Source organism: Girardinichthys multiradiatus, chromosome 1 (genome assembly GCF_021462225.1).
Source record: "Girardinichthys multiradiatus isolate DD_20200921_A chromosome 1, DD_fGirMul_XY1, whole genome shotgun sequence".
Lineage (NCBI taxonomy): Eukaryota > Metazoa > Chordata > Actinopteri > Cyprinodontiformes > Goodeidae > Girardinichthys > Girardinichthys multiradiatus.
Window position 1 is genome coordinate 25,301,389 of NC_061794.1, and position 25,842 is coordinate 25,327,230.

Below are 25,842 nucleotides of genomic sequence, written 5' to 3' on the forward strand. Positions count from 1 at the left end.
TCATTATATTATAATTATAATTATTATATTCCATTATAAAACTAATAGATAATGAACAAACTGATAAAGAAGACTGCTTCAGTTGTGGGAACAGTTCTGGAGCCTCTAGAGCTGATTGTGCTGCAAAGAAAGCTTTGTGAAATGAAAAACATTACAGACATCCATGAGCATCCTCTTCACAACACAATAATCTAACAACTGTGTCTTCAAGACAAAGACACGTAAATGAGTAGAGTTTCTAAATCATCTAATTTTCCTTTGGTCAATACAGTATTATTGAATTAATTATAAGAAGGCAAAATATGGAGTATTATAATAAATAAACAAAGGACTTGGAAAGCACTCAATCACATTATTAGAAACAGTATTCAAATTATGTCATATTTAAATTGTTTTGGAGATACAGTGGGTGGTTTAAAAAACATAACTGAAGAGTTTAATGAAAATTTAATTAAAAGTAACAACAATACTACGTTCCTGCAGAGGATTGATGAAAATGACGTAATTAAGATTGTAAAAAACTTCAAAACTAAAACATCGACTAATATAATTTCAATTGATTGAAATCAGACGTTAAATTATGCCCTCTCTGACATACATATACAATTTGTCTTCCCAAAAGGGCATATTTCCAAATAATATGAATACAGCAAAGGTCATACCAATATTTAAACATGGAGATAAACATTGTATTGAGAATTATAGACCAGTTTCCCTTCTTCCCCAGTTATTAGAGAAATTGTTTGTTAAACAATTGGATTTATTTATTCACAAATATAGAATATTAATTGAACATCAGTACAGCTTTAGAGAGAATAGAACTACAACCCATGCAGTAATGGAGATGATAGAGGAGGTATCAAAGGTAATTAAAAATGATGAATTCTCTGTTGGCATTTATATTGATCTGCAAAAGGTATTTGATACTATAGACTACAGTGTATTACTGAGAAAAATTGAGAGGTATGGGATAAGAGGGGTGGCTAATTCTTGGCTAGAGCGTAATTTAGAAAATAGACTGCAATGTGTGGAAATTAACCAGACTGTGTCACAATTCAGTAGGGTCACATGTGGAGTACCCCAGGGATCTGTGATTGGTCCAAAACTCTTCCTATTGTAATTTAATGATATCTGTAATGTCACCAACTTATTAAAATGTATTATTTTTGCAGAAGATATTAACATGTACTGTTCAGGGAAATTTTTAAAGGTGCTATTGCCTTCTATTGAAATGGAGTTAGAAAATCTTAAAAATTGATTTGTACCTTAGATTATCACTTAACATAAAAAAATATATATATATTCATGGTGTTTGGAAATCGAAAAGACATTAATGGGTATATGACACTAAAAAATAGGTGACGCTGGGATCGAATGAGCCATACGTTTTATTAATAAGCCTGGCTATTATGACCATAGTAATCCACTGTTTATGAATTCTAACATGAAATTTCATGATTTGGTCTACTACAAAATAATGCAAATAATGTATAGAGCAAAATTAAACTTACTCCCTGCTGGTGTGCAAAGATTATATTAATCCAAATATGATTTGCGACAGGTTTGCAAATTTACTAAACAGCAAACTAGAAAAGAGATTAAAAGGAAGAGTATTTCTGTTGTTGGAGTTAAATTATGTAATGATGCTAGCATGGATTTACAAGCGTCATCATTATTAGCTCATTTATTAGCTTTTAAAAAAATGATAAGTGGGACAATATTTGAGGGTTATGAGTGTAAATAACTTTGTATTGTTATACTGCATCTGGTATTGTTCTCATTTGTTTTTCTTTTCACTATAACTGATTATTGATTCCTATATTGAAGTAATTATGCTTTTCTTTTTCTTATTTTCTGACTTTCGGGGATGTTCTTGTATTTCTGACTTGGAACTCTGAAAATCCAACTTCTGAGTACAAATAGATTGTACCCTAAGTTCTCAGGAAATATTCTGGATATTTTTTAAATGGATATTTTTCCTGCATATTTGAAAAAGTTCTGCATACACTCAAAATGTGGGATTCCAGTCAAAAATGCTGTAATCCCTTGGCTGCACCAGCAAGTGGCGATAACACAAAATAAAAAAATCTAAAGAAACTGGTCTTGAAGATGGCTAAAGCAGTGCTAGGCTAAAAATTCTTACAAAACAGTTGTTACGTGCGTTTTTTGTTAGTCATTATTTTTATTCAACTTACAGTTTACAATTGAAAAAGCACAAAGCAAGGCAGATATAAGATGAGTCATAAAAAATGGCTCCACTGTTGCTGTGGTTTGTGGCACAGAAAGCGAGAGTGAGTATGCACAAAGTCAATACTTCTAATAGGTGTTAGACACCCAGTCTACACTTTTGCATTGTAAATTAAGTTTTTAAAAATCTCTACTTTGAAAAGCATTTTTACAGATGATTTTTAGAGTGTTTCTTTAACCAAACAAACAGCAGAAAATCTGTTTTTAAAACACCAGGACCTTAAGATGGAAGGAACATATGTAATTATAAAAAAATACATTGCTATCAATCTAAATTTGTATGATGTTGTTTAATTTTTTTTGCTGATTAATCAGCTGCTTCTTTAATAAAAAAAAGTCAGTTTCACATTAGACAACTTTGATCCTATTTTTTTGGATTAACTGACACAATGTCAATCACTGCTATTTCATGTTACTTTTCTTTGAATGCTTCTAAAATAATAAAAAAATACTGAAAACATTTAACATTAGCAACTTGTTTTTAAAAATGTGCTCATCAAAGGCACTGAATTCGTTGTATCAGTTTTGATGATCCGGGAGCTCATGGCAATGCACGTTCTGTATCGAAGCTGCTGTGCAATTTCATTGACTTGATCCAAAGTCCAACTATTGCAACATGTCCTAACTTCAACTCCGGAAAGCGCTGGAAAGGATTTTCTCTGACTACAGATTTGAAATTATGGACTAAGTAAGTAAAACAGTCTTTATGACTCAAAGCCAAATACTAAATGTGTAAAAGTAACAGATGTGTTTGATGAATAGGGAAGGTTGGATGAACTTTTTTTTCTTTTCAGTCTACTGGAATGGGTGTGTGATATGATTCTTTTTGAACAGTACTCATTTGTGGGTATATGTCATGTTAAATGACAGTGCTGATTATCAGCTAAAACAAATCCTACTTATATAACATATTAATCCAAGCAGGGAAGAGTATCACAAAGATTAAAAATCACTTAGACTTTTCTGCCCAAAATGACATAAGCAGCTGGGAGACCAGATCAGGAAATCACCACATGTAATATAATGTAGTTTCATGACAGCTCATATTGGGTAAAGAACTAAATAAATTCAGTCTCACTAAATAAAAAACATGGAAACAGTGTTTGATTTTTAAGCAAACATAATTCTGTGTTACTCCATTGCAGGAACAAACCAAGGATGACCGCTCATTAGCACAGGAACTGATCCACTTCAAGCACAGTATGGTGAAAAGAGTACTGGTAGCCTATGCCCTGTGGGCCATGGGTGGGCCTTTGGGTCTTCACCATCTCTACTTAGGAAGAGACAGCCATGCTCTACTGTGGATGCTAACCCTGGGAGGTTTTGGGTTTGGCTGGGCCAGAGAGTTCATGCGTATTCCTGCATACGTAAGTGAGGCCAATCGAGATGCAGAAAAAGAAAGATGGCCTCACATAGAGGGACCCCCACCCGCCAGCCCCGTCAGATTTGCTGGACAGGTGTGTGTTGGAATCTACTTTGGAGTGGTAGCTCTCATTGGACTAAACTCCCTCAGTTTCTTCTACTTGATTGTTCTGCCCTTAAGCGTGGGTGCAGGAGTTCACTTGGTGTCCAGTGTTGGTGAACAGACTGCAGATCTCCAAAAAACCCTGACTGCCTGTCTTGTTACATCACCAATATTCTATGGCAGCTCTCTGTCACCTCTTCCCATAAGCTTGGCTGCTAGCATCACTGCCTCACAGAACCGCAAGTTCAAACCTTCCAAAGCACGTGGCAGCCAGCAGAAATTAGGTGAGCACATTTAAGCACCCACAAATACTGAAAACTGAATTCATAAAATCCAACTGAACCTACCTTTTCTACGCTTTTTGTTCAGGTCCACGGCTTTACAGGATTGGTCTTGCTTGGCTGGCCTTCTCTGCTCCATTGGGTTATTGTTTTTTTTACAACACTACAGCCACACTGTATTACATGTCTGACACAATAGCTGCACTGCTGGATATTTTCTGGTTCCTGCCTTGGCTCAGAGGTGTGTTGGAATACTTTCTTCTAATGCCATATCGTATCTTGTGTGCATTGACTGGAGGGGGATACCACGAAGATGCTTGGAGGAAGGTGCTGGAAATACTGCTGAAAGAGTACACAGAGAGAGAAAAAGAGGCGTTGAGGGTGAGCAGGCTGTGAGTGATGAGTTAAAATACCCATACGCTGTATCTGGTCAAGATTCTCTTTACAGCCTGTGTGCTTGAATGTTTGTTCTCAAGGTATTGTCATTGGAGACAGAAGCATCACTTGAGGAGATAACCCGAAGCTACAGGGATCTGGCCAAAACATGGCATCCAGACCACAATCCCAGCAATGATGCTGAGAAAATGTTCATGAAGGTCCAGGAGGCTTATGAGGTCTTGATGAAATGGCACAAACCCCATAGATTCAAATAACAGTGCTGTATTTCTTACAGATTGGCCAAACTCGAATTTCAGTAATAAAGGAGCAGTTTTGTGATGTGCACCGTGTTTATGGACCACCTGTCAGTTCCAATTTCTTCTATCTTTAATTGGATTGAGATCCTGAAGGTTTGCAGGACATGTAATTAAGTTGATCTGCAGTTCTTAAAGAAAGGTTTGAATGTTTTTTGTTCATTTGGAAGATACATTATTAAAAATTATTTCATCATCATCAAACCTTCAGGACTGGTGGAACAAGAAAAGTGTCTAAAATGTCAACGTGCACGAATGGCTGTTAGGGTCATCTGTCTCTATTATGGTCCTGTAAGGATTTAGATAAAATGTTTTTCAGCCACTTGGCAGGTTTTACTCCCTACCTTGACCAGTTGATATAGCACCCGCCTCCCTGTGACTTTACAACATTAAGTGAGCATAGAAAATTACATTTTTCAATTGAGAGCTCTGTGGATGGAGTCATGTATCCTGTCAGGCAGAGATGCCTCCAAGCACTCTTTTTTAAATGCAGACCCATTTGCAGAATTAGACTTGTGCAGGTATTTGTATAACCCTTCTCTGTTCTGCAGAGATGTCAATGAATTATTTTGATGTATGTTTTTAGAAAGCCAGGATTGTTGTCTGTTAAAATAAATAAATTTGTATCATTCATATTTTTTATTCGATTTAATTTAAAGTACAACTCGTGAACATATTAAGAGTACTATTTTCCTAAGATTTTGCCAAGGGTTGTACTTTTGCTAACGAATCTTAAATTTACACTTTTGATTGTGCCAAAAACAGCAATTTGCTGCCATCTTGTGGTACGGATGTAGTATTAAAAGAAACGATTTCATCGCAAAAATTTTCTTGCTGTCATTATTGGGTGTTTCAGCAGGTGCATTATATGTTTACGTAAAAGTGTTTATATGTAATCACATAAAATCACGATAAATGCAAATAAAAAACGCGTTCAGATCTTCTCGTAAAGCATTTTACTGGTTTGGTAGACTGGTAGGTCCCAAAAACACATATTCTCAAAAGGGATTCTGTAATTTCTTACAATCTATGTTGTTAGAAATCTACAAGCGTCAACATATTTTTTTGTATATTATGTGTATCGATGCATTCGACAATCACTGGATCAACAGCTCTGTCTGTATCTCAGCATGGGCCCGGAAGTTGTTTGGGTTTCAGGTGAAAAAAAAGAAGAAAGAAAGAAAGAAGGAAAGACAGAAAGAGAAAAAAAATATCCCAGATATGCTGCCGTCGCTGGGAAAAACAAACAGCCAGGCAGGCAATTAAAGAGGAGAGCACCGATCGGCCGCCAGGTAAGGTGGAGGACTCCGCCACCCATCCGTCGCCGCTTGATCGGTGTGTTTTTGAACAGTTGCTGCGGGTGAATGCCATTTGTCGTGTGGTCGGGTGCCATAGCAACGGCTCGTGAGAAACATATAGCCCAGGTCGGTTTGACGCGCTCGGTGTTGGATGACAGCTGCGTTCATGCGGACAATTCGCTCAGTCGCAACTCCTGCAACACACCGCCGTCGCCGCCGCGTCTCGCCGCTGTCTGGAGCCGTGCGTGAGCTGATCGGACCAAAAATCCACCGAGAAGCCTAAAACAAGTAGCCGCGGATGCACTGAGAGAGAGAAAGAGAGAGAGAGAAAGAGAGAGAGAGAGGGAGAGAGAGAGAGGGAGAGAGGCATGACACTTATCTGGAAACATATATGATTTAATCCACACTCGACAGTCTGGGGGCCAGAAAGGATTGTAAAGCAAGGGTTGGTGCTGATGCGCGTTTCCTTGCCATTATTTATTTATTTAATTTTGTTTTTAATCGCCGTGCCCCGGTGTGGCTGGCGCGTCTCTCGGCTGCATCAGCGCCTGTTGCTCCCCATGCGCGGCCAATGCCAGGATATTAATTCTCCCTGAGATGTGCTGTCTCCGCCTCCCCCCTCCTTTCAAAGTCAATGTCCACTGTTGTCATCCATTTGAGCGAGAGGTGCTGCTGTCTTGTACATCTTGGTCTGTTTCCGTTCCCTAACGTGAAAGCTCCGTCTGCTCTCAATGAAAATAAACATGTTGGCGGCTAGGTCTAAAGACAACGTAAGTCAGCAAGAAAGTGTCTGGTCTTGGTTTATCTATATGTGTCAATTGGTTATTGGATAACTGTTTTATGTAACGTACACTATATGCCCCTTATTGTTAATTACCTTGCAATTATGCATGAAGGAGATGGATAAAATAAGGCTTAATGATTAAATACCTGTTTAACATTAACTAATAAAAATAAAAACATTTAGGATAACTATAAAATAATATAATACTTTGGTAAAAAAAAAAAAAAATAGCATGGATTCTATTTTTTTCAGTTCCAATTTGATAGCTTAAAATTAATATAAAAAGATATGAAACTTTTCCATCAGGTTAGTGCACTTTTGTTTCACTAAACTTTTGATTATATTAGGTGTCAACTTGCTTTGTTAAAGTTGTTTTCCTTTCAATTTTACCCAGAAAAGTGCATGCAAATTATCACCTAATTCCTTTTCTTAGCTCCAGCAAGTTATATTAAATAAATACAACATCTGGTTTGAGTTATCTTCCTAGACTGGGTAATACAATCTCTCTGTAAAATAGCTGTGTAGACAGAGCTAAGTATACATAGTTTTCCTATGCTTTGTGCACACATTTGTCAGGCATGTTTTACAGTAACAATTCTTTAAAATGATATAAGTATTTCCTAATTTAAAATATCGGTCCTTTGCAGTTTTGGAGTTCTGGCTGGTTCAGATGTTGAGTTCCCTATGTGGCAATCTTCATAACTTGTACAATATTTATTTCACCCTAAATAGATTTAAAAAAAAAAAAAACCCGTGATTATTTAAAAAGGTTTTTACCTTTACCTACTAAAAAAGCCCTGGCACCCTCACTCCTTTATATTTGTCCTTTATTTGTCCTATAGTTTTGCTTTTATTTAACATAAGGTTATTCAAAACTTCAGAGGGTAACAAACTTCTCTGTGACCAATGTTTTTGGTATTCAGTTCAATCAGCCTCATCGATCTTTTATTTAAGACCAAAATATAAAAATACAGAAGAAGAAAAAAAACACAAATCTTTCAAAAACATGCTTTTAACATCTACTCACCTGGGGCTGCTAAAACTAATATGCCGGTTTCCTCGATGTTAAACTGAAAAGAATGTTGTTTCACATTAAAAAAACAAAAATCACTACAGAATTTACCAACTTGTTTGGCTGAAAACCTTTCTTTAACTTGACTTTCAGTATCCAGTACCAGTGTGGACTAAAGAGATGGTTAGACATTTTTTTAATCAGAAACTTGCAATGGTATTATGATGTCTACTAATAGCCAACAGACTCAAGCTATCTAACCAGGTTAGCTTTCCAAGTTACAGTTGTGAATAGCTATTTGCCCAGATTTCTTCTGCTTTGTTTTTTATGTCTGTCTAAATCTTTCAGATCATAGATAATTTGAGTAAATAGAAAAAGTGGCTTTTACAAGATGGTTTCATTTATTAAGGTAATAAAGCTTTCCAAACCAACCTGTTCATGTTGTAAAGAAGAAATTTCACCCCTTGTAAAATAAAGACTTTACTGTCTGTGGCTGTGTTCCACTGATAGATCCAACCCTGATTACTGCCTGGCATGTGTTATCGGGGAATCATTTAATTAGTACTTCTCTGACAGCACGAAGTAGGCAAAAAGCAAATCCACATATTGTGCTCTGATATAAAGAAACTGAAGAACAGATCAGAGGCAAAAAGATCACTAACATTGCTTAGTCTGTCACAATAACAGTCGAACATGGTGGAGGTAGTGTGATGATCTGGGCCTGTTTTGCTGCTTCAGGACCTGGACAGCAAACATAAATTTTGTTCTCCACCAGAAAATTCTGAAGGAGAAAGTCTGGCCATTAGGGATGCATGATATGGACTTTAAAAATATTATCACAATAATTTGTGGCATTTATCGTGATAATTATAAAAGTCATGATAAGAAATAAAACAAATAGCATCAGTATTCTCTTTTACTGTCTCTGCATACAGCCAAACACAAATACTGCTCTAAAGTTTGACTTTTAGACCATCATCAAATAGGCTTCCTTGGTATACCAGCTACATAAAGTATAGTGCAGTTACACTCCTAACCGTACACAATAATTGCCTTAAGTCATATTTTCAAAAATATGGAATGTTGCTTTTATGAAAGCAACTATGGAAACGAAGATGGTTCAAACAATAAAAGTAAAAATCCCAACCATGCTGTTAGTTTTCAGGTTTTGCAAATATAATCAATTCGAATGTATCTTTATAATAATAAAATTGAATTCTCATCATGGTAACTTTTTTTCTACAATAACATTAAACGGTACGATAATTGCCCATGCCTAGCAGCCATCAGTTTGTGACCTCAAGTGAAATTTAAGTGCTGCAATTCCCATTAATCCATCCATCCACGTTTGATGAGGTCAGATGGAGCCCAAGATGTCATTTTTTCAATCTCTTAAGTATACTTATTGGAAAATAAGCATCATATTTTTCCATTATTAGGACAAAGATTAAACTGATCAAAATGACGAAATTCTTAAGTTTAATGTAGTTTATTTGGATGGGGTCCTTAAAATGAGCTACCAATTCAATTGTATGTGAACTTTTGTTAAAAATACTCTTTATTTTAAGCTTTACCCACTAACCCCTGAATCTTTGTTCTGTGTTACTTTCAACTCCTCCTTTGTCACTCTTTCCCAGACGTTTTGTATAAATGTCAAGCCTCTCATTTTCATGTGTGAGACAGAGGAGGTTCTCCAGAATACAGAAGCAGTCAGATAGAACTCAGTTTTCTTTAAAAATTGCATTACTTCTAAATTTAACTTTAGATAATCAGAACTGAAAGACTAAAGTGGTCTGCGGTTGTGGCATCCACCAACTGAGTATACTTTGTGTTACCAATAGTAAAGGTATCTATTTTTATTTATTATTTAAAAGTTTGTTGTATTATAAATGAATCATTATCATGAATGGAAGCAAGTAATGTGTTCTTTTTTTTACAGGCATCTGGTAAGAGAATGAATGCTGACGAATGTAATGGACGCTCATATCCACAAGGTACATTTGTATTGATTAAATACTCTCTTGGGATGTTTTAAAGTGGTTTGTATTATTATTTCTCCAGGTTTTCTAAGAGATTTCTTTTCTTTTTTTTTGCTATTCTTTGCTGCTTTGCTGCTTTTTAACTTTTTTACCAATTTTCTCTGTAGTTCTTGACCTGGACAGATAATTTCTTAAAAAAAAGGCTTAAAGAAATTAGGGATGCGGACAAATGGGTGACAAACAAACAACTGTCATATTTGAATTCAAGTATTTATATAATTGGATATGAATTGGACCTTTTTGTTCTGTGAGGTGCCTTAAGGTGCCATTTGTGATAAATTTGTGCTAAATAAGTAAACTGAATTGAATAAATTTACAGCAGATGAACAGCATCAGAAAAACCTGTCTTTAGGAAGTGGGGGAAAATGAAGCAAAGACTTGACACAGGACCTAAAAGATGCATCATCTTACAAAACTTTCAGATGATTTTGTTTTAAGGATCCTCTTGCTACTGCTAGGTTACTATAAGCGATTTTATGTTGGTACAACTGCCAGTTTTTTGTGTTTTCTCACAGGTCCTAAAGTAATTATGTCTTTGTAACTGTCTGCCATAGCAAAGTTGGGAAAGATCCAATATAAATTGATTCTTTGCTTTTTATATTTAGAGACTTTCCCTGAGTTCAGGTGTGAATAAGGAGATGTATTAAGTTATACAGATAATTAGAAAAGAAATATAAAATATTTAAAAAGATCTTAAGAAAAAGCATGTTTAAATGAGAATGTCTTCAGCTGCTTTTTCAAGTTACTCAAGACTCTGAAGTGTAAAAACAAAGGAAGCTCATTCCATAGCTAAGATCCAATAGTCTTAAATGAGCGATCATATCAAGATTTTCATCCGGTCCATGGGACTACAAGTAGACATTGGGTTGAAGACCGAAGGGCTTGAGAATGTGGCTTTAACAATTCAGTAATATAAGAAGGTACTTAACCGTTTCTTGTTGATACATCCATAAAATGTGTTACAATAGTCAGGGCGAAAGGAAATGTAAATATGAATATTTATCTAAACTTCATGTTTTGGCACCAACCTTCTTAGTTTGGAAATAGTAAATGATATTAAAGGATTAAAGCTATTTCAGATTAGTTATTCTGAGTGACCTTCAAGAGCCATTGATTGATTGAAAACAATAGCTACATTTTTCAAGTTTACTTAAATGCATAATTCAAATGAACCAAATGCTGCCGGATCAGAGGAACCCTGCTGTCTAGGGCAGAAATAAGAGAAACACTGTCTTCTCAGAGTTCAAATGAAGGGAGTTTGACAATTGCTTTTAGGCATTCAAGTATTACGTTTGAACAACTCAAATGAACAGTACGGCTAAATGTATTAAATATTCAATCAATTAGAATATTGTTGAAAAGTTCATTTATTTTAGTAACTTAGCTCACTAGGTAAAACACATTATATATATTAACTGCACACAAGCTGGTATTTTTAAGCCTTTCTTTATGTTAATTATGAGGATTTTCTGCATAGAGCTAATGAAAACACAACATTTAAGATTAGAATATTACACGAGACAATAATAAAAAAGTTTTTAATTCAGAAATGTGGATTTTGTGAAAGTTATGTTTTATAAATTCTTCAATTATAAATATGAATTATAAAGGTTGTTATTTTCAAAAAAATACTTTTAATCTGACAATCAATCCTACCTGGAACACACATTTTATTTATTGAATATGACTATATGTATGATAAGAAGAGGGAGAAAAACAGAAACCCCAAAACACAGCCTTGTGGTACCCCACATATTAAATCAGTGGAATCTGCCATGATTTTGTTTAAAGGGATATTAAAGCAGTTCTAGAGATCCCCACCTAATTATTTCTAAATTATTTATAGATCAGAGCTAAATATTTATAGATCAGAGCTAAATAACAAATCTAAAATGGTCAGTCATCAGGTAGAAGCTAAATGGGATTAGAATCAGAAGAAAACATGTATTATTCATAGAAATACTTTGACTTTTTTAAGAGTAAAAATGTTCTATGACTTTAAGAAAGTTTGACTCCTTGGAAGAAAAATAACAGAACAAATGTATTCTATGAATATAAAGAAATAATGTAGACATTTTGCAGAGTGCTGCATAATAGACAAATTTGTGCACTCTTTCCCATTTTAATGATTACTTTGTTACAATGTATTTGTGTTGTAGGTAATGGAGGTGAATCATCAGCAGAACAGGATTTTTATGCTGGGTTGCGGGCCACTTCTGCAAGATCTCCTAACAGCCAGCTGTCCTCGCCCCATCGCTCCCTAAGTGGTCAGCCCTTGTATCTATTTAAATTATTATAGCCTTATAGAATATGTTGACTCTTTCATTTAAAGCATGTATTTAAGGAAATGTATTTTCCTCTACTTTCCATTCTAAAAAAAAAAAGGCTCCATTAAGGTTGAGCTGTGTAGCGATGAAGAGTCTTCAGGTGCCCGACAGTCTGAGAACAAAGAGGCTGTGAAGAGCGACAGTGGGAAAGATGATAGAGTGGGTCCTGCTGAAGAAGGAGGTGCAGCGTTTGGCAGAATCGGGGGTGAGGGAGGGAACATTTACAATGAGATGGCTACTCCTAATTCTGCCTCTCCGGGTCCTATCCGGCTGCCCAACGGGAAGCTGCAGTGTGAGGTGTGCGGGATGGTTTGCATCGGACCTAATGTGCTGATGGTCCACAAGCGCAGCCACACAGGTGAGAATGAGCCAGCAACAACAATGTTTATGACCATGCAACACAGATATTAACACATAATAAATAAATTAATGAAGCGCAAACATCCATGCACATGTTTGTAGGAGAGCGTCCATTTCAGTGCAACCAGTGTGGAGCCTCCTTCACCCAGAAGGGCAACCTGCTGCGCCACATCAAACTTCATTCAGGGGAGAAGCCTTTCAAATGTCCCGTTTGCAACTACGCCTGCCGCCGGAGAGATGCTCTTGCTGGTCATCTGCGAACTCATGCAGGTAAGTCAGTGAGCTGCCTTGGAGCATATTGACCTTTAAGTGCTACATTCTCATAGAGTTCAACATTTGAGCTAGAATCGACCTTTAGCTGGGCATATATGGAAGCCTGTTAAAACAAAAAAGCTTTGTAGGTAAGTGTTTCACTGCTTTGGAACTATTCAGTCCCCTTGAGTTAAGACTTTTTGGAACCATCTTTGACTGCAGTTACTGCTGCATGTGTTTTGGCCCATGTCTCTACCAGCTTTTCATGTAGAGACTGACATTATTGTCAGATTGGATAAATACTGTCTGTTAACTTCAAATATAACATTTCACTAAAGATTCTCAATTGATTTTACATTGCACAGAAACAGCACTGGTAAAGGTTTTTAATGACATCCTTTTAGCAAACGACTCTTGTGCTTTTAGATCTTACGACAGCTTTTGATAGTGTGGACCACACTATTCTGGGAGCACTGGGTTTGTATTAAAGGTGCAGCACTAAATTGGCTTCGCTCCTGTTTGAGTGAAAGAAGGTTTTAGTGTTTGTATTGAGAAATTTCTGTCCGCCTCTCCCCCTCTTTCCTGCAGGGTTTTTCAGGGCTCAGTTCTTGGTCCTCTTCTGTTTTCTTTATACCTACTCCCCTTGGGGTCCATAATTTAGAAAACATGGCTTCTTCCTCTATTGCTATGCTGACAACTGCCAGATATACCTAGGTTATTTTATTCAGGTCTAACACTAAATGCTGCTGCCTGTCTTCTTACTGGCATGCAGAGATATGAGCACATCTCTTCATTGGTTCCCTGTGCATTACAGAATTAATTTATAAATGTTATTGTTAGATTATAAATGCTTGAATGGTCTTCCTCCTCTGTACCTCTCGAATTTATTCCAGGCTTATCTTTCTTTGTGGGCGCTCAGATCAGCCGACCAGCTGCTTTTAGTTGTCCCAAACACCAGGCAAAATTTAAAAGGAGATCAAGCCTTTTCTGTTGTGGCTCCCAAACGTTGGAATGCACTGCCTTTAAACGTCAGACAGGCAACTTTGCTTCCTATTTCTAAGTCTCTTTTAAAAACACATCTTTTCTCAATAGCATTAGACCAGTTGTGAGTTGACTCTTCTATTGTAACTATTGTATTTTATGTTTTTTACAAACTTACTGTTCTTAAATGTGCTTTATAGATAAATTTGATGTGGATTTTGGATTTGGATTTAGGTGTGGACTTTGACTGGGCCATTCTAGCCTTTCTTTCATCTAACATTCTTTCTAACATTCTTTTATCTAAACCATTGCATTGTAGTTTTGGCTGTACATTTAGTGTTGTTGTCTTGGAAGAATTCCCACACCATAAAGCTTTAACCCCCACGTTTCATGATTGGAATGGTGTGTTTCTGGAGGCGTGCAGTGTTATCTGTGGCAAACAACAAACTGGACTTCTTACTGCTTTCTTTCACCAATCCCTGTTTCTTTGCAACTCTTCTATTAATGCCATGCCATGTGGCATGCAGGACTACTAGTTGTCCTGTCTGTACATTCTTCTACCTGAGCTGTGAAAGGCTTTTCCACAGAGTAAAGAGTAATGGAGGCTGAATGCAAATGCACACCATACTTTTCAGATTTTATTTCTGTCGTGTATCTTGGTCCTTCCACTTTACAGTTACTTTATGCATTTAGGTAGTGAACTTAATGGATGCTGGTGTAAAACCAAAAAAAGAGAGCACTAAAAGTGGGTACTTACTAGAATGGTCCATTTCTCCTTCCTTTGAAGCTCAAAGGAAGTAGGTCTTCATTACAGTTTTCTGTAAAAAAAAGAAAAAAAAAACGTGACATTTAGCAGTTTTAAAAACAGGAAATCATGTGAGTGTGCTTTCAATTTTTGAGCTGATAAATGTGAACAACAGGTGTTCACATACAGTGTTGATACACTACATCTGAATGTGATTGGGTCGCACAGGTTCATTTACAGAGAAACGATCACTGCACATTGGATTTCAGCGAATTGACGTCAGTGCTTCCGATGGCTTACCAAACTGGAACGGTGCGGTGAGGGGTTAGGCGTTTTCTTTACCGTCACTTTCAGGCTTCAAAAATAAATTTCAGGAATTCCTAATCAAAGGGAAAATCCATTTCTCAGGCCAAGCAGTTGGTGCTATTTCTTCTGTAAAAATCCCCTTCAGAAACAAATAATATCTCTTACGTTTCTAGTCATGAATAGTCTCATTTTTATTGGATAATTATGGCTCTACATACAGTCATTAAAATGCTTTTCAGAATCAAAATCAGAATCAGCTTTATTGCCAAGTTCGTATATACAAACAAGGAATTTGACTCCGGTACACTTTGCTCTTTGGTTTTGTTTTTGTATTACATAATATACATATTTACAATGTACAATATACACATATATAATAAAAAGGTGCATTTGCAACATCTGTATGGTGTTGTTTTGTACTCTATTGAATGTTCAACAGAGAAACAGCCTGGGGGAAGAAACTGTCTTTGTGGCGGCTGGTTTTAGTGAACAGTGCTCTGTAGCGGCGGCCTGAAGGTAAAGCTCTAAACAGTTTATGTGCAGGGTGTGTGGGGTCTGCAGATATTTTAGCAGCTCTTTTCCTGACCCTAGACCTGTATAAGTCCTGGATGGAGGGAAGGTCAGCCCTGATTATTCTCTCTGCATTCCTGATTATTCGTTGCAGTCTGGACCTGTCCTGTTTTGTGGATGAGCCAAACTACACTGAGATGAATGAAGACAGGACAGACTGAATGATGGCAATGTAGAAGATGACCAGCAGCTCCTGTGGAAGGTTGAACTTCTTGAGTTGCCTCAGGAAGTACAGTCTCTGCTGGGCCTTCTTTCGAACAGTGTCTATGTGTGATGACCATCTCAGGTCCTCAGAGATGGTGGTTCCTAAGAACCTGAAGTGGTCCACGGCCGATACATTGTTGTTGAGGATGGTGAGGGGGGGTGTATGGGGGTGGTGTTCTCCGAAAGTCCACCACCATTTCCACAGTCTTGAGTGGGTTCAGTTCAAGGTAGTTCTGACTGCACCAGTGTACCAGCCGATCCACCTGCTGTCTGTATGCAGACTCATCCCCGTCCTGAATCAGTCCAATGACAGTGGTGTCGTCTGCAAACTTAAGGAGTTTCACGGACGAGTCCGATGAGGTGCAGTCATTTGTGTACAGAGAGAAGAAGAGTGGGGTTAGAACACACCCCTGGGGGGCTCCAGTACTTATTGATCTGGATCGGGAGAAGATGCTCCCCAGTCTCACCTTTTCCTCTCATTTTCAGTTACTTCCCCGACGGTGGGAAAACCTTTCAAGTGCAGCTACTGTAGTCGCAGCTATAAGCAACAGAGCACACTGGAGGAACATCTGGAGCGCTGCCATAGTTATATAAAGAGTCTGGACTCTGCACAGATGCCACCGGGTAAGACACCACACATAGATGAAGCCCAGACCCTTCACGAATTAACATATATATTAGCTCATTTGTCAGTGTTATTAAGTTTGGGGTTCTCTCTGTGCAGGTAAGGAGTCAGTAAATATGGAGACCATCACTAAACCTGTACTGCAGCCGTCCAATGAGAAAAGGCCGTTTGTGGACAGACTGACTGTCAGCATAACCAAGCGCAAGAGGTCAACACCGCAGAAGTTTTTGGGTGAGTTTTTGTGAAGCTAGAATAACCCATATTTACAACGTGGGTTAGAAGTTTATATGCACTGATCAACAGCGTGAATATCATATTAATTTATGAGTTTAAATGATGCAATTGAACGGTTTAAGTTCAAACAGCAACAAACAACTTTAGTTCATTTTAAAAATAAGAATTGAGGGCATAACTGATTTGTATTTATTGTGGATTTTGTCTTATACAGGGGTCATAATTATACATACGAGCTCAAACATACGCATACACCCCCAATAATAACAGTAACAAACCTCTGGCATAATTCTAACTGGACAGTTGACCGCTCGTCTTGGCAGAAATGGTAGAGTTAATTTAAATAGGTTGGTTTTTTGCAACAGACCTGGCTTTAAAGCATAGACCATACATTTATAATGGGGCTCAGCTCAGGGACGTTGCAGGAGTTATGTTAGCCTGCTTTATCATAAATCAGTTTCAGTGTGTGTTTTGAATTATAGTCCAGCTGGAACAACCAGTTGTGTTAAGATTTTAACCATCTAGCTATTTATTTGAAGTGAAGCTAGCAAATTTGGAGGTAGTCCTCCTCCCTCATTATTCTATTCACTCTTTTGTATACACCAGTACTATTGGCAGGGAAATAGACCCTCAGCATTATGATGTCACCACCATGCTTGACACTTGATTTAGTGTTCTTAGGTTTGAAAACCTTACATTGACACATACATACACTTTGCCATCAAAGCCTTATAGCTCAGGCTTTTATCTCCTCTGACAATAAAACTTTTCTCCAGTAGAGATTTGGCTTGTCCATCTAATCAGCTGTCAATTTCAAGCTTGAAGGTGATGATTCTTTCTGTAAGCAGTGACACTTATGTTCCTGCAGATTCCAGTTTATGATCAGCTTGAGCCTTGGTCATTCTTGGGCTGTTCTTCTTAACCATCCTAACCAATTTCCTTTCCATGTAACAGTTTGGGCCAGATGGGCCAGTCTTTGACACCATTGGGTGTTCCAACAAGACTATGATCCAAAACACACATCAAAGCTGGTTGAGCTATCTCACTACAAGTCTTTAATCCTAAGAACACTAGCTTTCATATCTAAGAACACTGTACCAGCGGTCAAGCATGGTGGTGGCAGCATCATGCTAAGGGTTTTTTTCACTGCCAGCGGTACTGGCGCATTGTATGAAGTGTATAGAAAAATGAAGAAGCAGGACTACCTCCAAAGCTTCAGACTCACTTCAAAATGAACAGCTAAGATGGAAGAAACGTGAGCACAGTTGGGTGTTCAAAAAGTACAGATATCACAAAAATGGATTTTGAAATGGCTTATTCAGGTGAACGTTAATGCCCCCAGCCTCAACCCTTATTGAAAATGTTGGGGCTATGCTTCAAAGCCAGGAAGCCATCTAGTTTAATGGAACCCCACCAACTCTCATAAGAAGAGTTGCCAAACATCCGGCCAGAATTAAGACGGGACCCTGATGACAGCAACAAAATGTTTGTGACGTCTATGCTACTTGATAACAGACATTAAACTAGAGCTAAAACACATTAGTTAAACATGTGTCATTTTATTGCTAAATATTTCTTTGACAATATTTATTATGATTATCCCCCATTCTTTGACTTTTTTCTCTTACTATTGCACTAAAAATAAACACCAATTGTCGGCAGTAAGGGTAGTTAAAGTCCACCCAGCTACCCATATATAATATTAATTTGCAGAGCCTGAATGCATGATGCTTTAAAAACTGTATGCTCCCAAATATTATGGATTAGACATATAGAGGATTAGAAAATAATGAATCATAACGTGTGAATTCAGGTAACTTGATTGTTGTATAATTAATCCACCCCTCAAAAAAGAAATGTTTAGAAAAACCTAATTAGAACCCAACATAAGTATGACTTTCATGCCAATAATGAATGTCTGTATATTTCTCACTAGGACTTTATTAATAACCCATCTCACTTTCTGTTTTGTACTTCAGTCTGTGTCTTTGTGTAATTAACCTCAGTTGCCTTGAAAGTGCAATAGAATAAATACAGTTATTAATACAATAAGGTTCTTGAATTTGAACAGGCAAAATCATGTAGGGGCCCTGGGCTTTTAAAGGGACAGTTAACATGTTTCGCACATACTGAAAATATTAACATACTAATATGATCAAATGTAACAATTTAACTTTAATTTCAGCATACACTGCTTTCAAACACATATCTGCCAGTTATAAATATGTTTAGAGAATAACAATCAACATACAAATTAAGTACATTGTATATACTGTATTGAACTCCATGTTATGTAAAGAATATTAAAACTGACAATTCCTGCACATATATTCGTTCTTTAACGTGAGATCAGCAGCCGGAACCTGAAGGAAACAACCTGGAGTAAAAAGTTTGAGAAAATGTGTCACTGTGAACATCTTTCAGACGAGGTTTACAACATTATTTGGTAGGAATTAAGTCTTGTTTTGTAAAGACCTAAATTCATCCAGTGTGGAGAGTTTTAAGGCAAGAAAAAGTATCCTTTGCTAAAGGATACTCCCAAAAAAGGGCCTGTTTGGGAATACAGCTCACAATAAGAGCAATACTGTATAGGCTTGTAAATCCTGAAATATTTGCTCTGCATTTGAAAGAAAAAAGCGACTGTTGGATTTTGAAGGAATGTGTTTACATACTAGCATTACTGTGGTAGGGGGCTTCCAGTAAAAAGTTAAGAATCACTGGGCTAAATCATCTCTAAATAGCATTTATTAGTGACGTGTTTCTTTTGCAGGAGAAAAGCACATGCACCTTGAACCACCAGAAGCACCTTACGAGCTGTCCTCTGGCTCTGAAAAGGAAGGGGATCTTATGAGTTCCCATTTTGCTGGAGACTCATCCAGTCTGGTGAATTCATACCTCCAATTTGCGAGAGGTAAAGCCGAGAACCACGAGTCACCCTCGCTGCCTCAGCTCCAACCTGGTTTTGTGGCAGAGCTTCAAAATGTTGTGGGTTCCCTCAACAGTAGTGTGGTTCCTCAGGGCCCCCGAGCCCACGGCGGAGTCGTGCTTGCACCAATATCGCTTGGTCTCCCTGGGCGAGAGGCAGGCGAAGGCCGTGGTGACCAGCCCTCTGCACACAGCCACACCACCTCGCCCAATGGTTGTCCTGACTCTACGGACACAGAGAGCACAGCGGAAGAGCAGAGCACAAGGGCTACAGCCCCTATGAGTACCTCCAACAACCATCACCTCCACTACCTGACCCCAGCACTGCCCCGCAGCCATCCAACCGCCAGCCACACCCCCAGCCCCAGCCAGGCCAAAGACTTGGACGGAGAGTGGGACAGAGGGGGTCCGGTGACCCTGGGGGTAGTAAAGAGGAACCCAGGCTCGCCTCTCTCCTCCAGGAACAGTTTGCAGGTTTTAGACAGGGCAGGCAGGCCTGTGCGCTCCTTCTACTGCCGACACTGCTGCATCCTCTTCCTGGACCACGTCATGTACACAATCCACATGGGCTGTCACGGCTTCCGCCAACCATTCGAGTGCAACATCTGCGGCCACCCCAGCCAGGACCGCTACGAGTTCTCATCTCACATCAGCCGAGGAGAGCACCAGGTGGGCTGAGGACAGGTGGTTGCACAAGGAGGGGGTGATTGCTGTTATCTAAAAGGGGGCTCACGTTTGTTCTGCACCAGATCAGCTGCTTTAAATCCCTAGTTTAAGTTGAATAAATCATGAGCTTACTGTGGACTTATATCCTACAAGGCACAGGTAAGTGAAAAATCTTTTTAACACATCAGTTAAATTAGTTTAGACAAATTAAATTATGTAACTGATTGCACTCCCTAATCAAATCGCATGGCAACCTACAGGTTTTGCCACAGAAGTGCCTTCTTTGGGGATTTCCTCTAAACACAAACTGTCACACAGCACAAACACACCCACACAAAAAGAAACAGTGGAAAACTGGTGCTCAAGAAACTCGACTAGCCATCCTTTCTTCAGTGATTTTTAGAAATGATCACATCTAAGAGGTCATGTTCCCATGCAGTTGTTGAAAGCATTTAAACATTTATCAAAAATATATTCCATGCAGTGTGCACTAAGAGCTTTGCTCTAGCGGCTGAGGAGGGTGCTTTGTGTGTCAGGTGAGCAGCATATGCACTGAGCTGTGTGCCTCTGAATGTGGGAAGAGCTTTTGTCACAGACAAAGCACAGACGTGGATTGCCTTAACTCCTACAGTGGTAACTGTTGTAGGAACACATATTGTTTACAGCACAGTTCAATAGTGTGCAAAGTAGGCATGGGCCGGAGTGAAATTTTCATATCTTCTTTAAAAAATACTGCGGTCCGATTGCATCACAGTATTTACAAAAACGTTTTAAACTAAATTGCATTTAATGATTTATTTTCTTTCACTTAAAATAGATAAGCAACATATGCTTCTCCTGCTAAGAGAGAATGTTAATTATTACAGTTATAACAGTAGTAGAGCATTTGTTTATTAATTTTTTATTTATTTATTTTGACTTAAGAAGAAATTTTTGAATAAACACCCACAAAATTTAGTAGCACTTTTCAAGTTCACGTGCTTTCTGAGAGCCTGCAGAATATTTTCTGTTTCTGGCCCCCTGCTTTTCATAGAGCAACACTGAAAGACAACAAGCTTACATCTGCTGGCTAATTAGTCAGGTATTCAGCTCTCAAACTGGGTTTCTGCAGGGTGATAAAAAGACACAAAAGGTCTTTCTTTCAATCTTCTCTATCTTAAAGTCTTAAAAATGTCCAGATTTGCCATCATAGGTCTCAAATAGCATGTAATTGCATCTTAAAATTGTACATGAAGCTGTCTTATTGCAGTGTTTTAGGGACAGTATGGTGTATAAAGGGTGTCAAAGTTAGGTCGTTGCAAAATCAGCAGACTCACTTGCCAGAGCCAAAAAAATACAAACATGGGTGCCCTGTGATCCAGTAGTAGAGCAGGTGCACTTTATGTTTAGGCTACAGTCATGGCAGCCTAAGGCCATTTGCATGTCTTTCATGTCTTTCTCTGCCCTTCATCCTGTCCAGCTACTAATGGCAAAAAGCCACTAGTGCCACAAAATCTTTATTTAAAAAAATCATAAGTTGACACATATTTAAGTTCCTAATTAAGTTAAGTAAACATTATTGAGTTATTCTTGTAGATCTTAAATGTAATTAATAATGGTCTTAAAAAGTATACCTACTGAAACTTGCAGAGACCCTTTGGTAGAAAGCCTGCAGTCAGTTGCTGGACAGACACGACATTTGCAAAGGCTGCGGGTCAATTCGCCATTTACTAATTTCCTTTCATACCTACAGATTGCCGTTTCATTCTTTCCTACTTTCATTTTGTCACTAAACAAATCATTTTGTTCCCATAAACGTCAACCTGACGTATCAGGGTTTTTTTGTAATTAAGTGGATTACGGAGGTAAATACTCAAAAAAATGCTCAAATCCTCAGTAAAATTAATTAAATTGTATAATATTGTCTGAAAACTTTACATTACATTCCATTTCCTTTTATTCTGGTTCTGACACCCACTTTGATCCATTTACTCTTTTGAAATATGAAAGATTATGACCCCCTGCTTAAAATCAAAATAGACATTACTTATTGTGATGTTTTGACATAGAAGACAATAAGTAGGATATAGAAAATCACATTTAATCGTTAGTTGTCAGACCCGGTACGAAACATACCAAAGGCAGGTCAGAATTGTCGTAACTTCAGTATAAAATGTACTGCACCGTTTTATACCTGGAAAAAGTTGGGTACAAAATGACCAAAACTGCAAAGGTATGAAATGGTGATGGGATGAAATGAACAGCAGCCTTAATAGTTTTAAAAGGGCTTTACCTTAATAGGTGTGATGGATGGAGCTCCTGTATTTTCCACTCCATATCTGCCCTTGTTATTTATGACTGGAAATATTTACAGGCTATCAAATTTGTCTTTGTTGTAAGCGAAGGATGGAAATAAGTGCCTTTTCTGAGCAAGCTGACTTGCAGAATGCAGAAACAGGTGGGGGAGGGGATAGCACAGTGCTACTCTATGATTCGTACAGACAAAGAAAATCCCGCTATTTCTGCAGCATCCCGTTAAAAATAATTTAACCATGGAAATGGTTTTACATAGAATGTTAACGTTTTTAAAAACGTAAACCTCTTAAAGCGTTGGTATACATCAATACCGACAACCAGCCCATGCCTAGTGCAAAGCAACCTGTGTGGAACAGAGCCTCAGGATGAAGCTAATTCATTGAGGAAAATTAGGATGAAGTAGGTTTTTGGATTTCAAAGTGAGTTTTAGGATACTGGTGCAGATCAGACTGTGAGCTTTGTCATTTGTAAGAGCCTCACTGAATGGACCCAGGGTGCTCTACCTCTCTACAGGATTGCACTTTTTAGAATAGGTTCCCTGCTTATATATGAACGTCTTTACTGAAGCACTTCACCTCTTTACAGAATGGTTACGGCGAATATAACAATGACAGTAACTGACCATCTGATTTATGTGGTGGGTTTTTACTGGAGCCGGCCTTCTGCACCTTGGTTTGGGACTGCGGTGGCTGCAGCTGAGATTTTAAACAAGTTTCATACTGTAAGTGATTTAAGAAATTATTTAAAGATGAATTATTAGCAAATCAGTTTGGATCTCTTCTGTTATTATCTCACTTGTGATTATCTACTTAGTGTTGTTTGTTTCTGCCTTTGTGTATTTAATCAGCTATATTCCAAATCTTATCCAGCATACTCCTCAAAGTCCATGAAATGTTACCTCCTGCTTCTTTATAGCACCCAAATACCTTATTGCTACAGTATGGTGAATGATTTGATGATGTTAACATTGGGAACATGAATGAAACCAAACTCAGTATTCTTATTATTGTTGGTTTGCTGCTTTATAGTTTAACTTGAGTTTCTTTACTAGCAAGCAAAATGTACTTGAAAACAGTTAAAAAATATATATAAAAATGCACTTGGGTTTGAAATGTATGTGTGTGTGTGTGCGTGCGTGTGTCTGTGTGCGCGCGAATGGACTATAGCATGGGTGCTTGTCATTTTCTGCTTTTACCTGAATTGTGAATTATTTTTGAAACGTGAAGTGGAAATGAGGCATGGGTTTTTATTGGTGCCCTCCTCGCGTTGACTTAATGTTCTAAGAAAAAAAAAAAAAAAACCTTTGTGAATGATGTAACATAACAAAAACACTTTTACCTCAAAGTTCGAGATGTACAACTGCCTCATTAGTTCAATAAAACTTAAAAAAGAAAAAAAGGTCATGTCGCTTTCCAAGATGTTCTTGCGGCTACAGATTGCGTGCTCCTTGATATTTTCAAAAGTTTTTACTGTCAATAAAGTTGCATTTATTGTAAAAATTGATTCTGTCCAGCTTGAATGAGTCTTTGTGCTGAATCACCACAAGTATAATTAGGTATGATGAGTCGCAAAAACAAATAATGTTGTCATATATGCATCACGTCACACTACAGTTAAACCCAAAATTATTCATACTGGCTGATTTAGATTTTAATTTATTTTTGTTGACCTGAGATGTTGCTGAGTGGAAAAGAGACAGGTATCTCTTAAAAGATAACAAACAATGTAAAAGGAGTACCAATTCTGAAAAACAAAATCTAAAGTTTTTAATTAACTTGTTTTTTAAAAATAGCATGTGAGAGATTTATTGTAATTTTCTCAATAATCAGTGGAAAAATCTTTATTAGCATTACAGCAATCAAACCCTTCCTATATTAGCTTAGCTTTTGGAGGTTTCCATTGGTATTTTTAAGATTTGTCTTTGGTGATGAGCTCCAAGTCTTTGAGGTTGGAAGGTCTCTTTACCAGCACCCTTACCTTTAGCAGCACCCTCCACAGATTCAAATCAGGGCTGTTCCTGGGCCTCTCCAAAACATTAGTATTACTTCCTGTCAGAAGAAACATGTCGGTAGAATTTAAAGATTACTTTAAACCTCAGTTTGCCAGGGGTGTAAATAATATTGGGCTTAACTGTATTTCTTTATAGGTTTATCACACATTATTTCCCTATTTTTTCCTACTAACCGCAAAGCTTTTATTATTAACCACAACTCATGTAGATGTTTCACAGCTTACATGTTCTCCTTATATACAGCACAGTCGTGATAAAAAGAAAGTACCTGGTCTGTTTTTTCTAGTGTTTAAATGTGTAAATTATCTGGCATCTACAAGGTTCAAACATGAGTTCAAACCATAGACTACACACCATAGATTATACCATGTTATCAGTTATTACACAAAGACGAAGCCAAAAAGGAAACTTTTATGTCCCCACCCAAAATAAAGGTACATACAACTAGGTAAAAACCTAGTTGTAGTTTCTTTTACCATGACTGCTTCTGTGTCTTTTCATTTGGATCTGATATCAGTTGTTTAAGAAGCAACATCTTCGTCATTCTGCTATGTGCTATGTGCATACAAGGAGATATTCTCATTTTGTTGTGAAACTGTGATTTTTGCAACAGCTGGAAGAAATATTTCGGCCCTTAACAACTCAGTGTGTGCTAGACATGTACATTATTCCATCAATAATACAGAAACTAATCTGTGACCTGGTCATGCAGTGCATTACAGATGCATCTCATTGAACAAAAATATCATCAAAAAGTTATTTGTATTTAAGTAATTAAATAAAAAAACATAAACTCATTATATAGATTCATTACACACAATGATGTAATTAATGCAGATTTTTTAAATTAATTTAGCTAATTAATTAGAATATTAAATGAGCCATACAGAAGGGGAAAATATTTTAATACAGAAACGTTGGTCTTGTCAACAGTATGTCTTCATACTGTACTTAGTAAGGGCATCTTTTGCATGAAGAACTCTATGGAGGCAATTAGCCTGCGGTTGATTTGATAAGAGGACTTTGTGACACTGAGCAACAGTCCAGTTATTTTTCTCTCTAACCCAAGTAAGATACTTCCGATGTTGCTTCTGCAAGAGCAAGGGATGCTGCAGTTTTCACCCATGTTCTAGACATGTCTGTGTGTGGTGGTTCTTGAAACACTGATATAAACCACTGTCTGCTCTTTATGAGTCTCCTCCCAACCCTTGAATGGGCTTTGCTTCACAATCCTCTCAAGGCTATTGTTATCCCTGGTGCATGTGCACCTTTTTTCACCACAATTTTTCCTTCCACTTAACTTTCCAATAATGTACTTGGATACAGTACTCTGTGAACAGCCAGCTTCTAAAGCTATGACATTTCGATGCTTACCCTCCTTGTTGAGGGTGTTAGTGTTTGGTGATTGTTAAGACAGCAGTCATTACCATGACTGTATGGACGTAAGGTAACATTTGCTTATTTAAAATGTTTTATGTAAAATTCTAATTTTCTGAGAATTTTCTGAGTTTATCTTTTTTCTG

At 37.6% G+C, this 25,842-nt stretch overlaps 2 protein-coding genes across 4 annotated transcripts; both read left to right on the forward strand.

Moving 5' to 3' along the window:
• Positions 1-2,842: 2,842 nt before the first annotated feature.
• On the forward strand, positions 2,843-5,316 carry dnajc22 (DnaJ (Hsp40) homolog, subfamily C, member 22). The gene is made up of 4 exons (XM_047379649.1): positions 2,843-2,935; positions 3,393-3,996; positions 4,082-4,374; positions 4,470-5,316. Exons 2-4 carry the CDS (start codon positions 3,450-3,452, stop codon positions 4,644-4,646), a joined length of 1,017 nt encoding a protein of 338 aa, XP_047235605.1. The 5' UTR covers positions 2,843-2,935; positions 3,393-3,449; the 3' UTR covers positions 4,647-5,316.
• Positions 5,317-5,652: 336 nt separating this feature from the next.
• ikzf4 (IKAROS family zinc finger 4) lies at positions 5,653-23,811 on the forward strand. Of its 3 annotated transcripts, none has more exons than XM_047379620.1 (9): positions 5,653-5,977; positions 9,719-9,773; positions 11,978-12,085; positions 12,204-12,503; positions 12,608-12,775; positions 16,050-16,187; positions 16,288-16,419; positions 19,193-20,016; positions 22,894-23,811. In XM_047379620.1, the coding sequence occupies exons 1-9, from the start codon at positions 5,816-5,818 to the stop codon at positions 22,927-22,929; spliced, it is 1,923 nt and encodes a 640-aa protein (XP_047235576.1). In that variant the 5' UTR covers positions 5,653-5,815; the 3' UTR covers positions 22,930-23,811. The 3 variants fall into 3 exon arrangements, with proteins under 3 accessions (XP_047235576.1, XP_047235584.1, XP_047235591.1); XM_047379628.1 differs by having other exon boundaries at positions 5,838-6,753; XM_047379635.1 differs by lacking the exon at positions 5,653-5,977 and adding an exon at positions 9,546-9,625.
• Positions 23,812-25,842: the final 2,031 nt, after the last annotated feature.

Bases quoted from the DNA above. Each gene is read 5' to 3' on its own strand.
- dnajc22 (XM_047379649.1), top strand. From the start codon at position 3,450: ATGGTGAAAAGAGTACTGGTAGCCTATGCCCTGTGGGCCATGGGTGGG. The intron at 3,997-4,081 runs GTGAGCACATTT...CTTTTTGTTCAG, and splicing joins TGGCAGCCAGCAGAAATTAG to GTCCACGGCTTTACAGGATT. The intron at 4,375-4,469 runs GTGAGCAGGCTG...TTTGTTCTCAAG, and splicing joins GAGAAAAAGAGGCGTTGAGG to GTATTGTCATTGGAGACAGA.
- ikzf4 (XM_047379620.1), top strand. From the start codon at position 5,816: ATGGGCCCGGAAGTTGTTTGGGTTTCAGGTGAAAAAAAAGAAGAAAGA. The intron at 12,086-12,203 runs GTCAGCCCTTGT...AAAAAAAAAAAG, and splicing joins GCCCCATCGCTCCCTAAGTG to GCTCCATTAAGGTTGAGCTG. The intron at 12,776-16,049 runs GTAAGTCAGTGA...TCTCATTTTCAG, and splicing joins TCATCTGCGAACTCATGCAG to TTACTTCCCCGACGGTGGGA.